This window comes from Squalius cephalus, assembly GCF_949319135.1.
Source record: "Squalius cephalus genome assembly, chromosome: 11".
NCBI lineage: Eukaryota > Metazoa > Chordata > Actinopteri > Cypriniformes > Leuciscidae > Squalius > Squalius cephalus.
In genome coordinates this window covers 14,239,008-14,261,836 of record NC_137132.1, presented here as the reverse complement: position 1 = coordinate 14,261,836, position 22,829 = coordinate 14,239,008, and the positions used below count along the sequence as shown (strand labels likewise).

At 37.9% G+C, this 22,829-nt stretch overlaps 1 protein-coding gene across 1 annotated transcript in view; it reads right to left on the bottom strand.

The window, feature by feature from the left end:
• LOC307166723 (roundabout homolog 2) overlaps positions 1-22,829 on the bottom strand; it is a 74,989-nt gene that overhangs the window by 31,531 nt on the left and 20,629 nt on the right. The window contains exons 3-6 of the mRNA XM_079885278.1: positions 3,196-3,353; positions 2,393-2,513; positions 2,157-2,295; positions 1,089-1,216 (exon numbers count right to left, since the gene is read on the bottom strand). Of these exons, the coding sequence (XP_079741404.1) occupies positions 1,089-1,216; positions 2,157-2,295; positions 2,393-2,513; positions 3,196-3,353 (546 nt within the window). The remainder of the gene's footprint in view (positions 1-1,088; positions 1,217-2,156; positions 2,296-2,392; positions 2,514-3,195; positions 3,354-22,829) is intronic.

The window sequence follows — 22,829 nt, the reverse complement described above, 5'->3', positions numbered from 1 at the left end:
GCACTAAATAATTCAAGTGTACGTGGTTCGCAAAGACAAGAAGTGAATTTCCGTTTACAACAGCAAAAATGCTGCTTGCAATCTAAATTTGGGTGTGCCTTACCTCTGTTTTAATTTAATGTTACTTTAGATAAGTGTATGTGGGAAACCACGGCATGGCCAATCCAAAGCTATTATAAGAGGAGTAATGTTGGTCAACTTATATCTGTAATAGTGGCCATACCTCTGCCTGAAGTAAACATTACTTTAATATCAAGTGTATGCAGTCACGGGGGCTATACTGAATGTGACCAATCTCGCGTATAGCCAATTACCTCTGTTTGGTGACCAAAACTAACGAGCTTGTGATTGTGAGACCCGCGTTAAGCAGAAGGCGTGAGGACCTTAGAGCGAAATAGCTTCCTAATATGAACGGGTAAAATATAAGTAAAGAGTTAAAAAGAATAATCAAACATTCGCTCACATTTAATGATGCTCGGATATCATTAAAACCTTTTTCATTTATGGAGTCAGATGAAATAACGAGGTAATACAAATGAAAAGTATTTCATTTAATCTTGTTGTGTTGCATGAAAGGAAAGACAGTAAGAGACCTTCACCCGTTCTATCGGATGCCGCCATTGGACCGATTTAGACGGGCTTACAATGATCGATGTAGAACGTCCAAATTTCATTCATACTAAACACATTCATACTATATAGAACGTACTTTTTTAATGGTCATGAATTAAGTTATATACAGTATGCGATTTCAGACGCAGCACTGTGTTCATTATGCCAAACGTTCATGTCAAAACTGGGCTTTACTGTCAGCTGCCTATGTAGGCAGTTCACTAGGTAGAATAGAGCTAACATTTAAGCAGCAACAGAGGAGCTGATAAACTCTTCCATGTGACTTCACACAGATCAGACTGATTGCGCCTGACAGGTTCAAATGGCTGCGGTGAGGTCTGTTTAATGGAAATGAGCAACACCATATGCATGAAGCTAAGAAAATCAGCTCAGTTCTTTGTGATTCATATTTCATGTGCTCTGTGATGTGTCGACACACATGTAAAAGGCTGAGAATGCATGCATGCACGTCTTACCATGGACCTGCAGCACGGCGGAGGCTTCGGTTTTGCCCACGCTGTTTTCGGTGACACACGTGTAAGTGCCCTCGTCTTCCGCTCTGACCCTCATCAGATGAAGGCTGTTGTCACCACGGATCTCAAATCTATTCAGCCGAGAGGGTGAAAAGAGACAATGGTTGTCCGTGAGGAGAGTAGATTGAACAGTCATCACACCTTTCTCCTACACCATGTCTACATCCTTCCACTCTCTGAGAGGACATTTCTGTGTAATTCCGCCATATATGCCTTCTATACCATATATCTCATAGTATGAGATGATAACCCTTATCACCCCCATTTGCTGCAGACAAATGATTACCATAAAAATTTGAAACTTAAAGGGTTGGTTAATACAAGGATATTTTTTTAATATAACTCCGATTTTGTTTGACTGAAAGAAGAAAGTCAAACACACCTAGGATGGCTTGAGGGAGAGTAAATTATAGGATCATTTTCATTTTTGGGTGAACTAACCCAATGTTGATTACATAGTTTTCAGTTAAATATATGTAAATATAATTATCTTATTGCAAATAACATTATTTAGCAAGTTATCGCATATCTAATTTTTCTTCAATATCGTGCAGCCCCACTTTATATGTGAATAAAAGCCTAAATTAAATCTGTTCATCATATAAACATCAATCAGCGCACATACATACAGTAGAGCTCATCAAATATGGTAAATTGAAGCTCAACCATACTGTCTGACAATGTCTTTATGAACTTATGAGCTTCATTAAGTTTTAGTGGAATGGACTTTCAATGGAGTGACAGAAATCTCTCAGGTTTTATTAAAAATATGTTCATTTGTAAGGGTTAGGAACGGCACGCGGGTAAGTAAATGACAGAATTGTCATTTTTGGATGAACTATCCCTTAAATGTTTTGTTGTATGTTGTTGTATAATGCAATGAAACATTTCTGTGTGATGTTGTATGTATATAAGATTCCATCCCATTTTAATATTTATTGAGCTTTCTCTTTCTCTAACTGAACTATAACGGAAAAAAAGCATCACAAATGTTTGTAAGACAAGTCTTGCCTCCCCCGTGGTAGTTCTCCCTCGTCTCTGTTCCAGCGGACAGTCGGAGCCGGGTCTCCATGAACCTCGCACAAGAAATCAACAGTCTCCTCAGCCAAAACGATCTGATTCACAGGTCTGCGGATGAACACTGGCCTCTCTGCTCCCACAATCACACAGACAAATCACACTGTGCTTACTTTCACCCTTTTGTCAAACAAACAACAACAAAAAACTAGCCAGGAAATTGAACTTACCAAAAACAACGAGTTCGGCTGGATCACTGTCTCTCTCGCCCACCATATTGGTGCCCACACACACATACATGCCTGCGTCACTTTTCCGGGTGTGAGAAATCATCAGCTTACCACCACGCATCTGAAGAAAAAATAAATAAAAATAATAACATCTACATCGCCATATCATCATTTAACTTTGACAAATATGTACACATACATAACATAAAGACTTATTTCAGAAGCCTAATAAAAGCCTGGTTTTATTTTATATAGTCACATGACCAAACAGTTTCTTTCAGTAACCAGCAATGTTATTTTAGTATTATTTATATACTATTATAAATGTTGAATTATCTTTTCTTTTTATATTTTCATTTTAAATTTAGTTTAAGATTTAGCCTTTGACATTTGTATTAAAAAAATTGTTTTTACCTTTAATTTATTTTTATTTTATTTTTTTGTAATTTTAGTACTAATTTAACATATTTTTTTTCAATTAGTTGCCAAAGCAACACTTTTTAATCTTCAATTTATATTTTATTTGAGCTTTTTTATATTAACAAAAACTATTTTTTAGTTTTAGCTAACGACACTGCTAACCAGCACAACATAAGCATAAAAAATAGCTAAAGTGCACTTTTCTTTTACACACACTCCCAAACTCACGAGTGATGTCATTTGTTGGTGGAGAACAGGACGTGACTAAGTACACTGATTTATGTTCCAATCGATGCTGGTTGCAGAGTAGAGTGATGTCACTGCTACACTACAACCTAATCATCACTCCTGTGCCAACATTGCACTTTCTGCTATTAACTCACAGAGATCCTGCCGTCCTTGTCATTGACACGAACATTGTTCCTCTTCCAGGAAACAGTGGGCTCGGGGTGACCCCTGGGAGGGACGCACTCCAGTACAGCAGGCTCTCCGGCTGCCACCACCACGTCATTGGGAGGCTGGCGGAAATCATCCCTGAGAACTAAGGGAGATTGAGACAAGTGTTAGCTCTATGTTGAGTTGTTTTTGATTTTGTTTGTGCTCCCCTGTGTGAGGTGTTTGTTCATGGATATTCATTGAGGAACTTGGGAACTATGAGTCAAAGATGAATGAGTCGTCTTCGCTTTTTTTCTCAGCTCCTGTCCTCAAATCTCCTGTGCTTCTTCCTGCATGTAATGCCTTGGCTTTCTCATCTTATCAATTATAAAGTGTTTTCATGACAACACATTCACATTAAAATACAGCTGAATAATTGACCAGAGAAAAAAAGAGACATTACATGACTGGGGGTCTGTTCTAAAACCTAGTGAGCTGCCTAATACTTACACTACCGTTTAAACATTTGGTTTTAGTAATTATATAAAAAAAGTATTCATTAAATTGATCAAAGGTGAACGTAAAGACATTTATAATGTTAAAAAAGATGTCCATTTCGAATTAATGATGTCCTTTTGAACTTTCTACTCCTCAAATAATCCTGAAAAATGGATCACGGTTTCCAAAAAAACATAAAACAGCCAGCTGTTTTTAACACTGATAATAGTAATAAATGTTTCTTGAGCAGCAAATCAGCATATTAGAATGATTTCTGAGGGATAATATGACACTGAAGACTGGAATAATGGCTGCTGAAAATGGAATTGTAATTACATTTCACAATATTAATGTTTTTACTCTGTTTTTGATCAAGTAAAGCCTTCGTGAGCATAAGGGGCTTTTTTCAAAAACACTGATAATCTTATCGACCCCAAACTTTTGAACGTGCATAAGCAAGAACCTTATATGGAGTGCTCTAAATAGGCAGCAACTCTGTGTGCCTCACAAATAGTGCTCTGCATGAGAGATTCGACACAGAATTGATGTCAATAGAGTATGGCATTAGCCTGTTGCTAATCTAACAACACAATTCAGAAATAAGCATAGCCTACAATACATAGAACCCACATTTACTGTATTTGGCAAAATTATGCTTTTTTCTTTAGTAAAGAACTAAAGCTACACTAAAACCAACATTTAACTCGTGTTTACTCAGAACTGTTTACAACAGAGTTTGGCGTTAGCATGTTTGCAAACCAAACAATCAGTTTGTCAGACTGCCTTGCTGCAAATGTTATGTAGCAGCTGGACCTATCAGAAACACAATTATTAATTATATTTAATGAATTATCCAACAGACAGACCCCTCGCCCAACAACAAAACTAGGTGCCAAGATGTCTGTGACAACTCCCAAAGGCAGAACAGGCCCCTGGTTACCATGGCAACAAAGACAAACCAGCACAGATAAGACAGTTTACCAACCAATGGAATGTAGAGAGAGTCCGCTCTCAATGGCATTCCCTATTAAAACAGACACATGAGGCTCATAAAAAAGGACTTCCCATTAATTCATAGACAAACCTCTCTATGAATGAACAAGCATTTTCCCAGTATATTGTGTGTACAGTATTATCACTGTTTAGTATATTATATTTAGTCTTTAGTATTGTAGCCTATACGGTTTTGTGCATGCCTTATGATATAACTATTAGATAATGTAACCCTAGATATCATGCTTCATATAAAAAATCCTTGTTTAGTTTTCTTACCCATTGGTGTATATCACCTCCTCATAATGTGCATTGTATGGTTGATATTTTAATTTTATCCCCGCCATTGACAAATTATCACGTGTTTTATGAGAAAACATTGATGCGTTTTTACGGCTTTCCGTGTTATCATTGTTATAAGGTAGGGGGTGTTATTACGCATTTAAATCAGAATGGCCTAATGTTATCGAGTGAAATGTCGACCCAGGAAGTGGTCAGGACTGTGCAAGCTTTGGGGGTTTTGATGGACTCGATCTACTCCATCTATGTTTTGATGCTGAATCTGATCCAGACGTAGTCTTTGACAAAAACAAGATTTTCTCAGCTTTTTGCTCAAAATGTTGCTTTTTTTAATGAAACTTACCCACATTCAAGTGTTGAAGAAAAAAGAATGCATGAAGCTAAATAAAACAGATTTGTTTAAAAGCAGAGGGTCTGTTCTTTCTTTTGATATATTGCATGTTCAGATATTCATACAACAAAATATTCTGGGGGCCATGAACTTGAACTTGGCCATGACCAAAAATGCTGGCGGTGGCTGGCAACTTAAAAAAAATATATATATAAAAAATGGCAGGGAAAGAGTTAATAGGGTTGCAAAGGGGCTGAACATTTCTGGTAACTTTCCAGAAACTTTCCAAAAGTTTCTGAAAATTTCCAAATAATACTGAAAAGTTTCCAAAAATTCTGGAAACTTTGCAACCCTATATATTAATCAGAGTATAAAGGGACACAAAACTACCAGCCCACTCGGATCATGCACATGAAACTTTTTCTGCTTGAAATTACACCCTCTTCATTGGTCAAGCCAAACTCAGGAGGTGTAACCTTGCAGAAGTTAAAAGGGCCTCTATCCCAGTGACCCCCTCTTTTCTCATTGCTGTTGGAAAAGACTGGAGACATCAAGCCATGTTGCAACTTTCTGTCGGGGAGAGAGAACTCACTCCTCCACTATTATTCCTATACTCACTAACAATTCCTCACTCAACCCAGATGAACCAGACTGAAACTTCACCTACCATCAAACTTCTAACTATCAAGACTTTCTTCTGAGACTGCATATCTGGACACTAGTTCAACTCGTTCTGAGTAGGACTGTACCCAGTAAGAAAGAGTTATTTTTCTGTGGCCAAGAAAAAAATCTTCCTGAAAGTGTTTGCTGGATGAACAGGTTAATTGAATGTAATATTAATTCTGCAGTTAATTCTATTAACTAATCAAAATATGTATAATTAATACAAATTTAAAATAATTAAATTACTCATATGCCCCTTTTGAGTTAATTTACAATCTCCTAATAAGCATAAAACTATGTAGCACAATCAAATATTTAGTAAAAGTGTTCCTTTTCTAAATAGTCAAAACTATTATCTATAGAATGAATTATATTTCTTGCACAGGGTTGTCTTTCTGTAAAAACTAGTGTGATGTTGCCTTAGAATTCAGCTAACACAAGATATATTATGGTGCATTCAAGTCATGCTGAAAGATCGTATTTACGAGTTCAATGCACATAGACACTATGGATTTTCTTTCTCTTTTTCTTGAGTTTCCGAGTTGGGAGCATGTCAGTGAGAAACATGGTGGAAGCAATAGATGCAGCATCTGTAGTTAATGGTAAATTTGTTGAATTGAATGAATTTCTTTTTTCATTTAAAAATAAAACTATCTAAGTTGTATATACAAAATATGACAATCTAATTCAGTTACTATATAATATAATAATTCAGTTTACAGCACCTTAAATTTACAGAAAAACAGAGCAAAAACACACCTGATGTGCATTCTTACTGTATTTTTTTTAACAAAAGGTAACCTGCAGGGGTTTGACGATACAATTAGCTCACGAGAAGAGACGGTACACGATAGGGTTCACAAGAATACGACGAGTATATTACATTATTTTTTATATATTTTAACACTATTTTTAAGAAACCTTCAATGACTACCTTTATGACTGGAAAAATAGTCTTTTATTCGACTGAAAGACACAAAATGCAAAATAATGCAGGTGCATTTTGAAAGGTATAAACTAACCTAGCGCTGTCACAAATTAATCGGTCAATTATTTTGACGATTAATCGGGTAATCTGATATTTTTTGTGGTCATAAAACTAGACCTACATAAAAAATAGCCTTTTGTAAGATGCCATAGTAAGATGACATATCTAATAACAATGAGGCAATAATAATTGATTAAAATAAAGTAAAGCAAGTAATCATATAGTTTTATGAGCAACACTGTTAAAATACATAATGTAATATTGCATATTTATATAATATAACATATTTAACTTATGCACATTCTATATTATAACAAATGCCTGCAGAGGGTGCCAACGGCCTTTTGATTATTGTTGTTACACTTTACAGCATGATCAAATCCTTGTTTAATATTGGCTAAACAACATTTAATTCAAATGTCCATTTATCTTTAATATTTGGTCACTTCTTTAGGATAGAGCTTGAATGCTTGAACAAGAACATGTGGACATCAAAACATGCAAACTCAGAGCTATAGGGTTTAAACTTTTATTTTGAAATCGCGATGAACAATTCACATATTTAGAAATATATTGATGTTTTTGAAAGCTGATTCTTGTTTCATATCAAAAGCAACCTGCTCTGTTTTGTCTGTCGGCGCGTTGTCAGTGTCCTCTTTTCTCTGGGATGTTTTTCACTGCGTGAGAAAAATGGACGTGTGGCGTGAGAACAGCCCTGCATGTGAGATAGTTGGAAGCCCTGCAAACACTGTGAAAGGTTTTGCCAGAAACTCAACTATGTCATCTTGTCTAAAAATATTGCGAGATCTCATGGCACGACCAAGAGAACTCGCTGTCTTGTTCTGACCAAAGTGAATTGAACGCATCGGACGTCAGAATAACGACTTCTCGTCTTGTAAATATGAACTTCCCAGGAAGATTTCAATGCACCATTAGCTTACTAGGTTTTGGAGACTAGGTTTAAGTCTCGCAAAACAAAAATCCAACAGGAAAGCCAATTCTTTAACTCTGCAGACAGCCAAATTCAACAATGGTTGGTTATGTTGACCTTACTAAGCATCAGTGTTAATGAAAAACACTGTGCCCCCTTCTTTTTTCTATACTTATCACACTGAGAGCGAATGGCAGAATGATGCATCCTGCCTGGCTTGGCAGGAAAAGTTACCTATAAATCCCCAGTGGTGATTGACAGATTAAAAATGCGACCCCTGCCCTATGGCAGCTGCCTCAGGGGGCTCTTTGAGTTTCCTACATCAAAGGGTGAGCTCCTACGGGGATGTAGACTCACAACAGCGGCTGGTACAGAGCCTCACACACACATAAATGCCACTCATATTCTCATCTCAGTGAATTATAAATGCATTTCGGTAATAAAAATGTACACCAATGTTCACAGATTAATTACGAGTGTGGCAGCATTATCTTCCAATCTTATCTCTTAAACAACACTTTGTGGATGAATTTTTTCGATTAACACCTCAATTATAATGCGTAATTTCAGCGGCCACTGGCTGCAAAAGGAAACCGAAGAATGTAAAGCATGAAAATGATTCTAAATAAATACATTCAGCCATCGATTCATAACTATGATATGACCTCTGCAGCAGTTCTGCTGTAATACCGAGTCCTGGCTACACCATCCTTTGGCAGACTTTTATAAATGCAATGACTTGTGATAATTACTTATAAATATTCATTGAAATGTCATGTTATCGGTGAGATCCAGAGAAGCGAGTGCTCCATTTTCTTTGTTAGTTAAACTCATGCTCATCTCTTGCCAATGAATATTCATATCTTTCAGGCTGGGACAAATGGTGCGGGTCTGTCTATGGGCAGTAAGTGACTCATGTTAGGATATGAAGTGGTCGTCTGGGCACCCAACCTGGCCGTAAACAACTTCACCACTCCATGATCCAACCCAATCTGCCACAATCTTGTTTACTAAAACCATCTTCACATTTTAGATTCTTTAGATGCCATGGTATTTCCTGCATCCTATTCACTAACCACTCGCAATCCAGTTTAACCAGGTGGAAATGTGTTGAAATTAGCCCACTCTCATTCTTTTCAGTGCAAATGTGTATCATTTCTATGTAAATGAACCTTATTGTGCTGCTTTACTCATAAAAGCTTAAAGAGTGCAGCAGTTGGGTTCTGGAAGTAAAAATTCAATTAATTTTCTCCATAGGGAAATTGATTTTTAACAATAACTCGTAAACCTTTAAAGACAGACCTGTTGTGAGCACTGAGGTTGTTAATTGCTGGTATATGCTGTTGTAAAAGCCATCAGTTTGCATTTTTGCATTATTATTAAAGAATCATGTTTAACAGCAAAATTCCTGGTGAAAAACTGCACTACCCATGATGCTGTGAAGAAAATCGCAGCGAACAAATCAAGCCAAAAGACCCACCCACTCGCTACGCTCTCAAAATACTTAAATGTTTGTATATGTACATATTTTGCCTTAAACATAAAATGTATTGTTTTATAACATTGGTTGTTGTACATAGTGCAGCATTTTGGAAATGCCTCATGACTGGCACCAATAAGTTTATGCTCTTTCGTGTTTGAAAATAATCTACCCCATTAAACCTAACAAAAGTAAACGTGTGATAAGTCTTTGAGCTTGTTTATCGTGATTTGTGTTGTGTTTCAAGGGACTCGTACCAGTGTGCTCCACATCACAAGTGTAATGCTGTACCAGGTAAGCTACTGAACAAGTTTACTACGCCATACTTACTAATGTTTTGAGGTCATAACGTATTGTGGAAGGAACCACGCAAGTCTTTATTAATCAATAATCTGCCCCTGTAATCATAATTTGTGTGACGAGGAATAAAAATAGTTGGTATTTTGCTGCCACTAGGATCCATTTCAGCTGAAAACCGCAATGAAATGTATGTAAAGGTACATTTTTGAAGGAAGTTTTTCCAAGGATAATTTCATTATAATTTATAAATGGCCATTTTAATACAAAATATACTAATAAAAATGAATACTATGTGCCAGGAACCAAAAGCCAATTCCACAACATACCTGACATTTAAAAATGCTATTACCAAACAAATAAATAATTTCATCCCCTAAAGCTATGTTTTTAAACTAACTTACTATAAAATGACTCAGTTTTCCTTTCCCCCCGTTGGCCATAAGACCTGCTGACTCCATCATGGTTGTCTGTCACTGTTAAATGAGCGTCCACTCATTCCCTTGGGCCACTCTGGCAGTGTACAAAAAAACAAGGCAAGGCAAGCCATCCCTAGCATATAAAAGCATGTTTTACGAGAGAAAGAGCACAGATGTTGCAGAAAAGTGGCCAACCGACTAACGGCACACCCAATGCAGGCATCTGCCAAATTCCGCATAACCCATCCGATGGGACATCCTCCAATCAGTGCAGATCCGATGGCCACTCTGATAATGATAGCTAATGCTGAGTGTGACTGGTGGCCACAAAACAGAAACATAAAAACAGTGGGGTAATACATATGCATGCATGAGCTTACAAATTGGCAGTGTGCATACATTCTCCATCCCCTGCAGTCCACTGTGGTGGCCCGTCACCTCCTGAACAGAATTTAACTCGCAGGAGGCATATGCACAAGCAAGGACAAGGACAGGCTGTTCCAAAACAGCCCACAGCATGTTGCATTTTTCAGGAGACGAAGCCATGTGTTATTCATGAGTGGTTAAGAAAAGAGAGGGTAAAATAGTGTCACCGTTTACCTAGAGCCGGCCAGCCTGCACACAAAACTCGTAAGTGCCCTCGGCCATACCACTTGCCTAGTTATGGGTAAGAATGATACACGCTTGGCTCTGACAGGGTTCGTCCCTCTTGGCGGTGTGTTCGGGAAGCCATTCGTTCCCCCTCTCATCCTCTACACTTTTACACAATTATGAAGCATAAAAAAAAAAAAAAAAAGCAATCTGATTTTTAATCATCTGTGAGATGAGTGACATGAGCAGAGAGACTCATTAGCTACAGCTGAAAGCCCTGGTGGGTCACGTGACTGGCATAAAACGTTATGGTCATTCTCTTAATTCTGCTTGGCTTCCTTCCACTGAGCAGACCATGCAAGGCAAAATCATCATCATCCCTTACATATGCTGTACAAGCCAATTACTGTTGCTGCTTAAATTATGTACGGAAATAAATCCACATGAATTAGCAGGAACTGCTTCCTTATACATTGGCCGTGTCTCAAAATATAGCGAGATGCTTTCCAAGACAACATTCAGTGCCCAAAATGCCCCAAAATGCTGTTTAGGCTCATTTTAAAACTAGGTGGTTGCAAGTTGGTGGTTGTCAGTTCGCAGAAAATTTCGGAGAAAAAAAAAGCTATTGAAAAATCAACTTAAATTTCTGTTTAGGTTTATGCAAAAAGTGTTATTGTTCACTAAAACGAAAAGTATTAGATTTACTTTTTGTTAATTGAAGGGAAGCTGAAATAAAATAAAATATAAGCATTAGAATAAACATTTCAATGTAAAAATCTTAGAAATGTTGAGATTGTAAAAAAATTACTAAAATGTAAAATGACTAAAACTAAAACAGTAATACAAATAAATTAAAACAAAAAAAAACTGAAAAAAATGACAAAAGCACAATAAAAATAAACTAAAATTGAAAATAAAACTGAAAATATTAAATAAAAGCTAATTCATAATATTAATACATACTCCATACTACTTTAATTGTCACATTCACATTCAGTTTAGTTTATCTTGTTAAACTACCTCTTAGTTTGCTCATGGTTTCCTGTTTCCTTTGTTCTCATTTTTCCACCACTTGTTTTTCACCATGATTATTGATGTATGGAAAACACACCTGTTTCTATTTTGTTCATTATTTAGGGTACGTTTACATGACAACGATGTGCTAAAAACGTAAAAGTTTTTCTCTGTACAGATGATAACATTATCAAAACAATACCTGTTCACACGGATCCGCGAAAAAGACTAATAACGCTGTATTATGCAGGCCAGGCAAGTAGTTGGCAATGTCACTTTATAAAGAAAGACTACGCGCTCGCACACATTTCTACAGTGCACTCGAGCCGAACGCACATGCCTTGCCTATAGACACAAATTACATAGTTTTTTTTTTTTTTTTTTTGTTTTTTTTTATTCTAAGGATGTTAATCTTGATAATATTGTATTATTACTATCTTCTGGATAATTTTCATCTTCACAAAGCCAGAAACTTTCACTGTAATCCCAATTTTACAATGTTCTTCTCTAATATAAAGTCCCTTTTTACTTCCTTTAAGAAAATGTCAAAACCTTTGAACACAAAGGCATCGAAAACATGTATCATCCTTGAGTCTGTTGTAAGGAACCTTTAATTTTTCATGATGACAAAATGTTATATTGTGCTCTGGCCCGGATCTACCATATGGGCCCTTGCACAGAGAGGGCAATTTGCCGAATTGCCGAACTCACCCGAATTTTGAGCTCTCTGGGTCTTCGCGTTGCAGAGATACAAGCAATTTTCTTCTGAGATCGTGACATCACCGGCGGCCCGCTGATGGACGCCATTTTGAAGCGCGCCCAGTGGTTTTCGGCTAAGGCTATCTCCGCGAAAACACCACCAAAAATGCTGGTGCCTCCTTTGGAGGGTGTGGTTGTCAGGTAGGGGAGGGGGGCCCATGAGCTTCAGTGCCCAGGGGCCCCTGGGGGCACTAATCCAGCCTTGATTGTGCTGATTTGCATAATTCTTATAACCACTAATAGACTAAACACGTAATAGCCTACACATGTGCATGACGTCACCGCTTTCACAGATTCACGTTTTTGTAGTTTTCATGGAGATGATAAAAGTGTCATTTTCAAAAACTTGCACTTTGAAACCCGTTTTCAAAAGTTTGCGTTTCCAAGCCACCAAAACGCCATTGTCATGTAATTGAACGACCAAAACGCATACAAATTGTTGTATTGTTTGTGCTAAGTACTCTGTTTCGTGGACTCTTGCTTTTGTATGTACCTGAGTGGATTCCATTTAAATTAAAGCTGCAAGCAGCGATGAAAAGGGCCCTCGCACCCCTGCCACCGCCACCCGGCACCTTTAGGAAAGGCCTTAAGATTACACTCACCAAATTTGAAGAGGATCAGATCAAAACTGTAGGAGGAGTTTGTTAAAGTACAACATCAGGAAATGGCAAAAACTGCCCAAAATCTGACAGGAAGTTCAAAATAACTGACTTCCTGTTGTGTTTAGGGCTATGCTCCAAGAGACTTTTTTGTAGGTATTGGGTCTTTACATGTGTGTACCAAATTTCATACCTGTACGTGAAACGTCGAGCCGGGGCAAAATGTAGGGGCAATAAGTAAGCCATTTTGCCCCACCCAATTTTTAAAACCACATCACACGTAAATTGTCACCACTTCTGAAGCGTGTGCAAAGTTTCATGATTTTTCGAGCACGTTTTGTATTTGCCACACTTCCTGCTACCAGCAGGTGGTGCTATTGCTATAATCATAATGAGCATTGGCATGTGTTCAGGACAGGAGTCTTATCAAACATGTGAAGTTTGTGGCAGATTGAAAATTGTATGCCTGAGTTACTGCAGGCTGTCTGTGGTTGCCTAGCAACATCAGAACTGCAAGCAACATTAATATTGAACTTATCTGATCATGCATATATCACCAAAAGGCCGAAATTGGGTGAACTAGTGCAAAAAATGCCCGTGCAAAATCAGTTTTTGTGTGTGTTTTTAGTAATTGTTGGTTTGGTGTGTGCTCATTGTTACAATTACACAGCAAAAGTTCAGTGACATTTTTATTTGTGCATGGTAAAAAGCACACAGTGAACTCCGAGAAAACGCTATGCTTGAGCAAACAGTTTGTGAATAGGCAACTACAAATGATGCCCGTGAAAGAGACTGTGAACGCATTGAATAGGATATGTTTAGTTGGTGAATAGCATAGGCTATTATTACACAGTAGCGACAACGTTAAGCGCACCAGAATGAAATATAATATTCAGAAGTAAACACTAACAGCATAGCTGACATACAGATTCAGTTTACATCCACAAATGAATAAGCACCTCGATTCAGGGAGCAGTGCAAAGTGCCCGTGCAAAATCAGTTTTTGTGAGCTGATCGCCGTCAAAAAAGTTCAGGAGATATTTCTTGCGATGGCAATATGATCAAAAATAACTTTATATTGATTCAATGGATTAATAGCATTTTGAAAAAAAAAAAAAAAGTCATGAATTTATTGCATTTTTGGGAAAAAATAATCCGTTTTTATAATAAATCTTAAAAAATTCAAATCCAGATTTTGATTTTCAATGTTGTTATAACCTAAAGATTCTATGTGAAAGTTTGAAACAGAAAATAGTGGTTTTCACACATTTAGTGGTTATCTCACATTCGAGAGATATGCGAATAACACACAGACAGACAGACGGACGTTTCTGTAATTTATAGATAGATGGATTTATCACGTTCGGGAACCAAACTATAATATTCAGAAGTAAACAGTGTAGCTGACTGAGTGTTTATGTCAGAATGTTTATTTTTAAACCACAGCCTTCTTGGGGCTTCTTTGACCGATACAACTCTCTAATGTCAGAATGTTTATTTTTAAACCACAACCTTCTAAAAATGATATATTTAACGATATCTTTTGCATTTCTCATCCAAACAATGTCAAACTTGGCACTGCACTTACTCGTGCCCGTGGCGAGACACCTGTCGAGTTTGAAATCAATCGGACTAACGGTTCGAGAGATATGCGAGGAACAGACACACACACACACAGACAGACAGACAGACAGACGTTCCTGTAATTTATAGATAGATGTTTGTCAGGCCGCCGAGGGCACACCCTTCGACGAAAACTCTAGATCTTCGCAATTTAACGTCACAAAGGCCTTAAGATTACACTCACCAAATTTGAAGAGTATCGGATCAAATCTGTAGGAGGAGTTCGTTAAAGTACAACATCAGGAAATTACGAAAAATGCCCAAAATCCAGGAGGAAGTTCAAAATAGCTCACTTCCTGTTGTGTTTAGGGCTATGCTCCAAGAGACTTTTCTGTAGGTATTGGGTCATTACATGTATGTACCAAATTTCATACCTGTACGTGAAACCAGGAGCCGGGGCAAAATGTGGGGGCAATAATTTACCGAATTTGCCCCCCCCAATTCTGAAAACCATATCACACGTAAATTTTCACCACTTCTGAAGCGTGTGCAAAGTTTCATGAGTTTTCGAGCATGTTTAGGCCCTCTAAAAAGCGATTCACTTTGGAGAAGAAGAATAATAATAAACGGAGCAAAAACAATAGGGTCCTCTCACCATCGGTGCTCGGGCCCTAATAAACGGAGCAAAAACAATAGGGTCCTCTCACCATCGGTGCTCGGGCCCTAATTAAAGCTGCAAGCAGCGATGAAAAGGGCCCTCGCACCCCTGCCACCGCCACCCGGCACCTTTAGGAAAGGCCTTAAGATTACACTCACCAAATTTGAAGAGGATCAGATCAAAACTGTAGGAGTTTGTTAAAGTACAACATCAGGAAATGGCAAAAACTGCCCAAAATCTGACAGGAAGTTCAAAATAACTGACTTCCTGTTGTGTTTAGGGCTATGCTCCAAGAGACTTTTTTGTAGGTATTGGGTCTTTACATGTGTGTACCAAATTTCATACCTGTACGTGAAACGTCGAGCCGGGGCAAAATGTAGGGGCAATAAGTAAGCCATTTTGCCCCACCCAATTTTTAAAACCACATCACACGTAAATTGTCACCACTTCTGAAGCGTGTGCAAAGTTTCATGATTTTTCGAGCACGTTTTGTATTTGCCACACTTCCTGCTACCAGCAGGTGGTGCTATTGCTATAATCATAATGAGCATTGGCATGTGTTCAGGACAGGACTCTTATCAAACATGTGAAGTTTGTGGCAGATTGAAAATTGTATGCCTGAGTTACTGCAGGCTGTCTGTGGTTGCCTAGCAACATCAGAACTGCAAGCAACATTAATATTGAACTTATCTGATCATGCATATATCACCAAAAGGCCGAAATTGGGTGAACTAGTGCAAAAAATGCCCGTGCAAAATCAGTTTTTGTGTGTGTTTTTAGTAATTGTTGGTTTGGTGTGTGCTCATTGTTACAATTACACAGCAAAAGTTCAGTGACATTTTTATTTGTGCATGGTAAAAAGCACACAGTGAACTCCGAGAAAACGCTATGCTTGAGCAAACAGTTTGTGAATAGGCAACTACAAATGATGCCCGTGAAAGAGACTGTGAACGCATTGAATAGGATATGTTTAGTTGGTGAATAGCATAGGCTACTATTACACAGTAGCGACAACGTTAAGCGCACCAGAATGAAATATAATATTCAGAAGTAAACACTAACAGCATAGCTGACTTACAGATTCAGTTTACATCCACAAATGAATAAGCACCTCGATTCAGGGAGCAGTGCAAAGTGCCCGTGCAAAATCAGTTTTTGTGAGCTGATCGCCGTCAAAAAAGTTCAGGAGATATTTCTTGCGATGGCAATATGATCAAAAATAACTTTATATTGATTCAATGGATTAATAGCATTTAAAAAAAAAAAAAAAAGTCATGAATTTATTGCATTTTTGGGAAAAAATAATCCGTTTTTATAATAAATCTTAAAAAATTCAAATCCAGATTTTGATTTTCAATGTTGTTATAACCTAAAGATGCTATGTGAAAGTTTGAAACAGAAAATAGTGGTTTTCACACATTTAGTGGTTATCTCACATTCGAGAGATATGCGAATAACACACAGACAGACAGACGGACGTTTCTGTAATTTATAGATAGATGGATTTATCACGTTCGGGAACCAAACTATAATATTCAGAAGTAAACAGTGTAGCTGACTGAGTGTTTATGTCAGAATGTTTATTTTTAAACCACAGCCTTCTTGGGGCTTCTTTGACCGATACAACTCTCTAATGTCAGAATGTTTATTTTTAAACCACAACCTTCTAAAAATGATATATTTAACGATATCTTTTGCATTTCTCATCCAAACAATGTCAAACTTGGCACTGCACTTACTCGTGCCCGTGGCAAGACACCTGTCGAGTTTGAAATCAATCGGACTAACGGTTCGAGAGATATGCGAGGAACAGACACACACACACACAGACAGACAGACAGACAGACAGACGTTCCTGTAATTTATAGATAGATGTTTGTCAGGCCGCCGAGGGCACACCCTTCGACGAAAACTCTAGATCTTCGCAATTTAACGTCACAAAGGCCTTAAGATTACACTCACCAAATTTGAAGAGTATCAGATCAAATCTGTAGGAGGAGTTCGTTAAAGTACAACATCAGGAAATTACGAAAAATGCCCAAAATCCAGGAGGAAGTTCAAAATAGCTCACTTCCTGTTGTGTTTAGGGCTATGCTCCAAGAGACTTTTCTGTAGGCATTGGGTCATTACATGTATGTACCAAATTTCATACCTGTACGTGAAACCAGGAGCCGGGGCAAAATGTGGGGGCAATAATTTACCGAATTTGCCCCCCCCAATTCTGAAAACCATATCACACGTAAATTTTCACCACTTCTGAAGCGTGTGCAAAGTTTCATGAGTTTTCGAGCATGTTTAGGCCCTCTAAAAAGCGATTCACTTTGGAGAAGAAGAATAATAATAAACGGAGCAAAAACAATAGGGTCCTCTCACCATCGGTGCTCGGGCCCTAATAAATTTAACTTTGATTTTGATTCTGGATCATCTTCACTGGAAACTAAGATATTACATTATTAATCTCTTTTGGCATTGGTACAATATAAATGTAAAATAAAATTAAAGCTGCAAGCAGCGATGAAAGGGCCCTCGCACCCGTGCCATCAACACTCGGTGGCTTTAGGAAGACAGAGCATGGTTGGGAAATGTACATTTAAGGAGGTATATATAGTAAGAGTATGTCAAAGTCAGTTACAAAATGTTTTGTATAATGGTGATAATAGCATGCTTCATGACTCAGCTAAGTGTTGCTAGCATGTTTAGTGTGTTTCTAGCATGCTTAGTACACAATAATTATGTGGTTAGTACTGCATTACTGTGTTAACCATGTCAGTTTCTGTTGCCAGTAGGTGGCGTTATGACTATAACTGAATATGAGCTTGGATGTGTGTTCAGGACAGAACTCTTATCAAACGTGTGAAGTTTGGTGCAAATTGGACATTGCCTTTTTGAGTAACAACAAAGTCATGTTTCATTGAATTAGCATGCTTTAGCACTTAGCTAAGCATTGTTAGCATGTTTTAACATGTTTCTAGCATGTTTAGAACTCAATGGCATTTTTAACATGTTGCTAGAACGGCATCAACGTGTTAAACATGTCACTTCCTGTTGCCAGTTGGTGGCGCTATTACTATAATTGAATATTCTCATGTAGATGTGTTCAGGCCATGACTCTTATCAAAAGTGTGAAGTTTGGGGCAGATTGGACATTCCATGCCTGAGTTACAGCAAATTCCTATTTAATTGCAATAATAGCATGCTTTAGCACTTGGCTAAGAGTTTGCTAGCATGTTTTAGCATGTTTCTAGTATGTTGTTAGCATGTTTAACACTTGCTGGCACTTTTTTATATGTTATTAGGAGTCCATAACAGTGTTAAACATGTCACTTCCTGTTGCCAGCAGGTGGCGCTATGACTGTAACTGAATATAAGCATGGTCATGTGTTCAGGACAGAACGCTTATCAAAAGTGTGAAGTTTGGGGCAGATTGGACATTCCATGCCTGAGTTACAGCAAATTCATATTTAATTGCAGTAATATCATTCTTTAGCACTTAGCTAAGTGTTTGCTAGTATGTTTTAACATGTCTATAGTATGTTGGTAGGATGTTTAGCACCTACTGGCATTTTTTTATATGTTATTAGGAGTCAAGAACAGTGTTAAACGTCACTTCCTGTTGCCAGCAGGTGGCGCTATGACTATAACTAAATATGAGCATGGACATGTGTTCAAGAGATAACTCTTATCAAACGTGTGACGTTTGGGGTAGATTGTACATTGCCTTCTTGAGTAACAACAAAGTCCTGTTTCATTGAATTAGCATGCTTTAGCACTTAGCTAAGTATTGCTAGTATGTTTTAACATGTTTCTAGCATGTTTAGAAGTCAATGGCATTTTTAACATGTTGCTAGAATGGCATCAACGTGTTAAACATGACACTTCCTTTTACCAGTAGGTGGCGCTATTACTATAACTGAATATTCTCATGTAGATATGTTCAGGACAGAACGCTTATCAAAAGTGTGAAGTTTGGGGCAGATTGGACATTCCATGCCTGAGTTACAGCAAATTCCTATTTAATTGCAATAATAGCATGCTTTAGCACTTAGCTAAGAGTTTGCTAGCATGTTTTAGCATGCTTCTAGTATGTTGTTAGCATGTTTAGCACTTGCTGGCACTTTTTTATATGTTATTAGGAGTCCATAACAGTGTTAAACATGTCACTTCCTGTTGCCAGCAGGTGGCGCTATGACTATAACTGAATATGAGCATGGTCATGTGTTCAGGACAGAACGTTTATTAAAAGTGTGAAGTTTGGCGCAGATTGGACATTGCCTTCTTGAGTAACAACAACATCCTGTTTCATTGAATTAGCATGCTTTAGCACTTAGCTAAGTATTGCTAGTATGTTTTAACATGTTTCTAGCATGTTTAGAAGTCAATGGCATTTTTAACATGTTGCTAGAATGGCATCAACGTGTTAAACATGACACTTCCTGTTACCAGTAGGTGGCGCTATTACTATAACTGAATATTCTCATGTAGATATGTTCAGGACAGAACGCTTATCAAAAGTGTGAAGTTTGGGGCAGATTGGACATTCCATGCCTGAGTTACAGCAAATTCCTATTTAATTGCAATAATAGCATGCTTTAGCACTTAGCTAAGAGTTTGCTAGCATGTTTTAGCATGCTTCTAGTATGTTGTTAGCATGTTTAGCACTTGCTGGCACTTTTTTATATGTTATTAGGAGTCCATAACAGTGTTAAACATGTCACTTCCTGTTGCCAGCAGGTGGCGCTATGACTATAACTGAATATGAGCATGGTCATGTGTTCAGGACAGAACTCTAATCAAATGTGTGAAGTTTGGGGCAGATTGGACATTCCATGCCTGAGTTACAGCAACTTCCTGTTTCATGGCGAAACATCAAAATTTGTCAGGCCGCCGAGGACCCGCCCTTCGACGAAAACTCAAGATCTTCGCAATTTAACGTCGCAAAGGCCTTAAGATTACACTCACCAAATTTGAAGATGATCAGATTAAAACTGTAGGAGGAGTTCGTTAAAGTACGAGGCCTGAAAATGTCAAAAACTGCACAAAAATCTGGGAGGAAGTTCAAAATGGCTGACTTCCTGTTGTGTTTAGGGCTATGCTCCAAGAGACTTTTTTGTAGGTATTAGGTCATTACATGTATGTACCGAATTTCGTGCACGTACGTGGAACGTTGCGGGAGGCGCACTCCGTTGAACTTTTATAGGTGGCGCTATCGAGCCATTTTGCCCCGTCCAATTCTGAAACCTATATCAGATGTAAATTTTCGCCAGTTCTGACGCGTGTGCAAAGTTTCGTGAGTTTTCGAGCATGTTTAGGCCCTCAAAAATGCAATTAAATGCGGAGAATAATAATAATAATAATTAAAGCTGCAAGCAGCGATGAAAGGGCCCTCGCACCCGTGCCATCAACACTCGGTGGCTTTAGGAAGGCAGAGCATGGTTGGGAAATGTACATTTAAGGAGGTATATATAGTAAGAGTATGTCAAAGTCAGTTACAAAATGTTTTGTATAATGGTGATAATAGCATGCTTCATGACTCAGCTAAGTGTTGCTAGCATGTTCAGTCTGTTTCTAGCATGCTTAGTACACAATAATTATGTGGTTAGTACTGCATTACTGTGTTAACCATGTCAGTTTCTGTTGCCAGTAGGTGGCGTTATGACTATAACTGAATATGAGCATGGATGTGTGTTCAGGACAGAACTCTTATCAAACATGTGAAGTTTGGTGCAAATTGGACATTGCCTTCTTGAGTAACAACAAAGTCATGTTTCATTGAATTAGCATTCTTTAGAACTTAGCTAAGCATTGTTAGCATGTTTTAACATGTTGCTAGAACGGCATCAACGTGTTAAACATGTCACTTCCTGTTGCCAGTTGGTGGCGCTATTACTATAACTGAACATTCTCATGTAGATGTGTTCAGGCCATGACTCTTATCAAAAGTGTGAAGTTTGGGGCAGATTGGACATTCCATGCCTGAGTTACAGCAAATTCCTATTTAATTGCAATAATAGCATGCTTTAGCACTTGGCTAAGAGTTTGCTAGCATGTTTTAGCATGTTTCTAGTATGTTGTTAGCATGTTTAACACTTGCTGGCACTTTTTTATATGTTATTAGGAGTCCACAACAGTGTTAAACATGTCACTTCCTGTTGCCAGCAGGTGGCGCTATGACTGTAACTGAATATAAGCATGGTCATGTGTTCAGGACAGAACGCTTATCAAAAGTGTGAAGTTTGGGGCAGATTGGACATTCCATGCCTGAGTTACAGCAAATTCATATTTAATTGCAGTAATATCATTCTTTAGCACTTAGCTAAGTGTTTGCTATTATGTTTTAGCATGTCTCTAGTATGTTGGTAGGATGTTTAGCACCTACTGGCATTTTTTTATATGTTATTAGGAGTCAAGAACAGTGTTAAACGTCACTTCCTGTTGCCAGCAGGTGGCGCTATGACTATAACTAAATATGAGCATGGACATGTGTTCAAGAGATAACTCTTATCAAACGTGTGACGTTTGGGGTAGATTGTACATTGCCTTCTTGAGTAACAACAAAGTCCTGTTTCATTGAATTAGCATGCTTTAGCACTTAGCTAAGTATTGCTAGCATGTTTTAATATGTTTCTAGCATGTTTAGAACTCAATGGCATTTTTAACATGTTGCTAGAACGGCATCAACGTGTTAAACATGTCACTTCCTGTTGCCAGTAGGTGGCGCTATTACTATAACTGAATTTGAGCATAGGCATGCGTTCAGGCCATGATTCTTATCAAACATGTGAAGTTTGGGGCAGATTGGACGTTCCATGCCTGAGTTACAGCAAATTCCTATTTAATTGCAGTAATAGCATGCTTTATCACTTAGCTAAGTGTTTGCTAGCATGTTTCTAGTATGTTGCTAACCTGTTTAGCACTTGCTGGCTCTTTTATATATGTTATTAGGAGACCACAACAGTGTTAAACATGTCACTTCCTGTTGACAGCAGGTGGCGCTATTACTATAACTGAATATTCTCATGTAGATGTGTTCAGGCCATGACTCTTATCAAACGTGTGAAGTTTGGGGCAGATTGGACATTCCATGCCTGTGTTACAGCAAATTCCTATTTAATTGCAGCAATAGCATGCTTTAGCACTTAGCTAAGTGTTTGCTAGCATGTTTTAGCATGTTTCTAGTATGTTGTTAGCATGTTTAGCACTTGCTGGCACTTTTTTTATATGTTTTTATATGTCCACAACAGTGTTTAACATGTCACTTCCTGTTGCCAGCAGGTGGCACTATGACTGTAACTGAATATGAGCATGGTCATGTGTTCAGGACAGAACGTTTATTAAAAGTGTGAAGTTTGGCGCATATTGGACATTGCCTTCTTGAGTAACAACAACATCCTGTTTCATTGAATTAGCATGCTTTAGCACTTAGCTAAGTATTGCTAGCATGTTTTAACATGTTTCTAGCATGTTTAGACCTCAATGGCATTTTTAACATGTTGCTAGAATGGCATCAACGTGTTAAACATGACACTTCCTGTTGCCAGTAGGTGGCGCTATTACTATA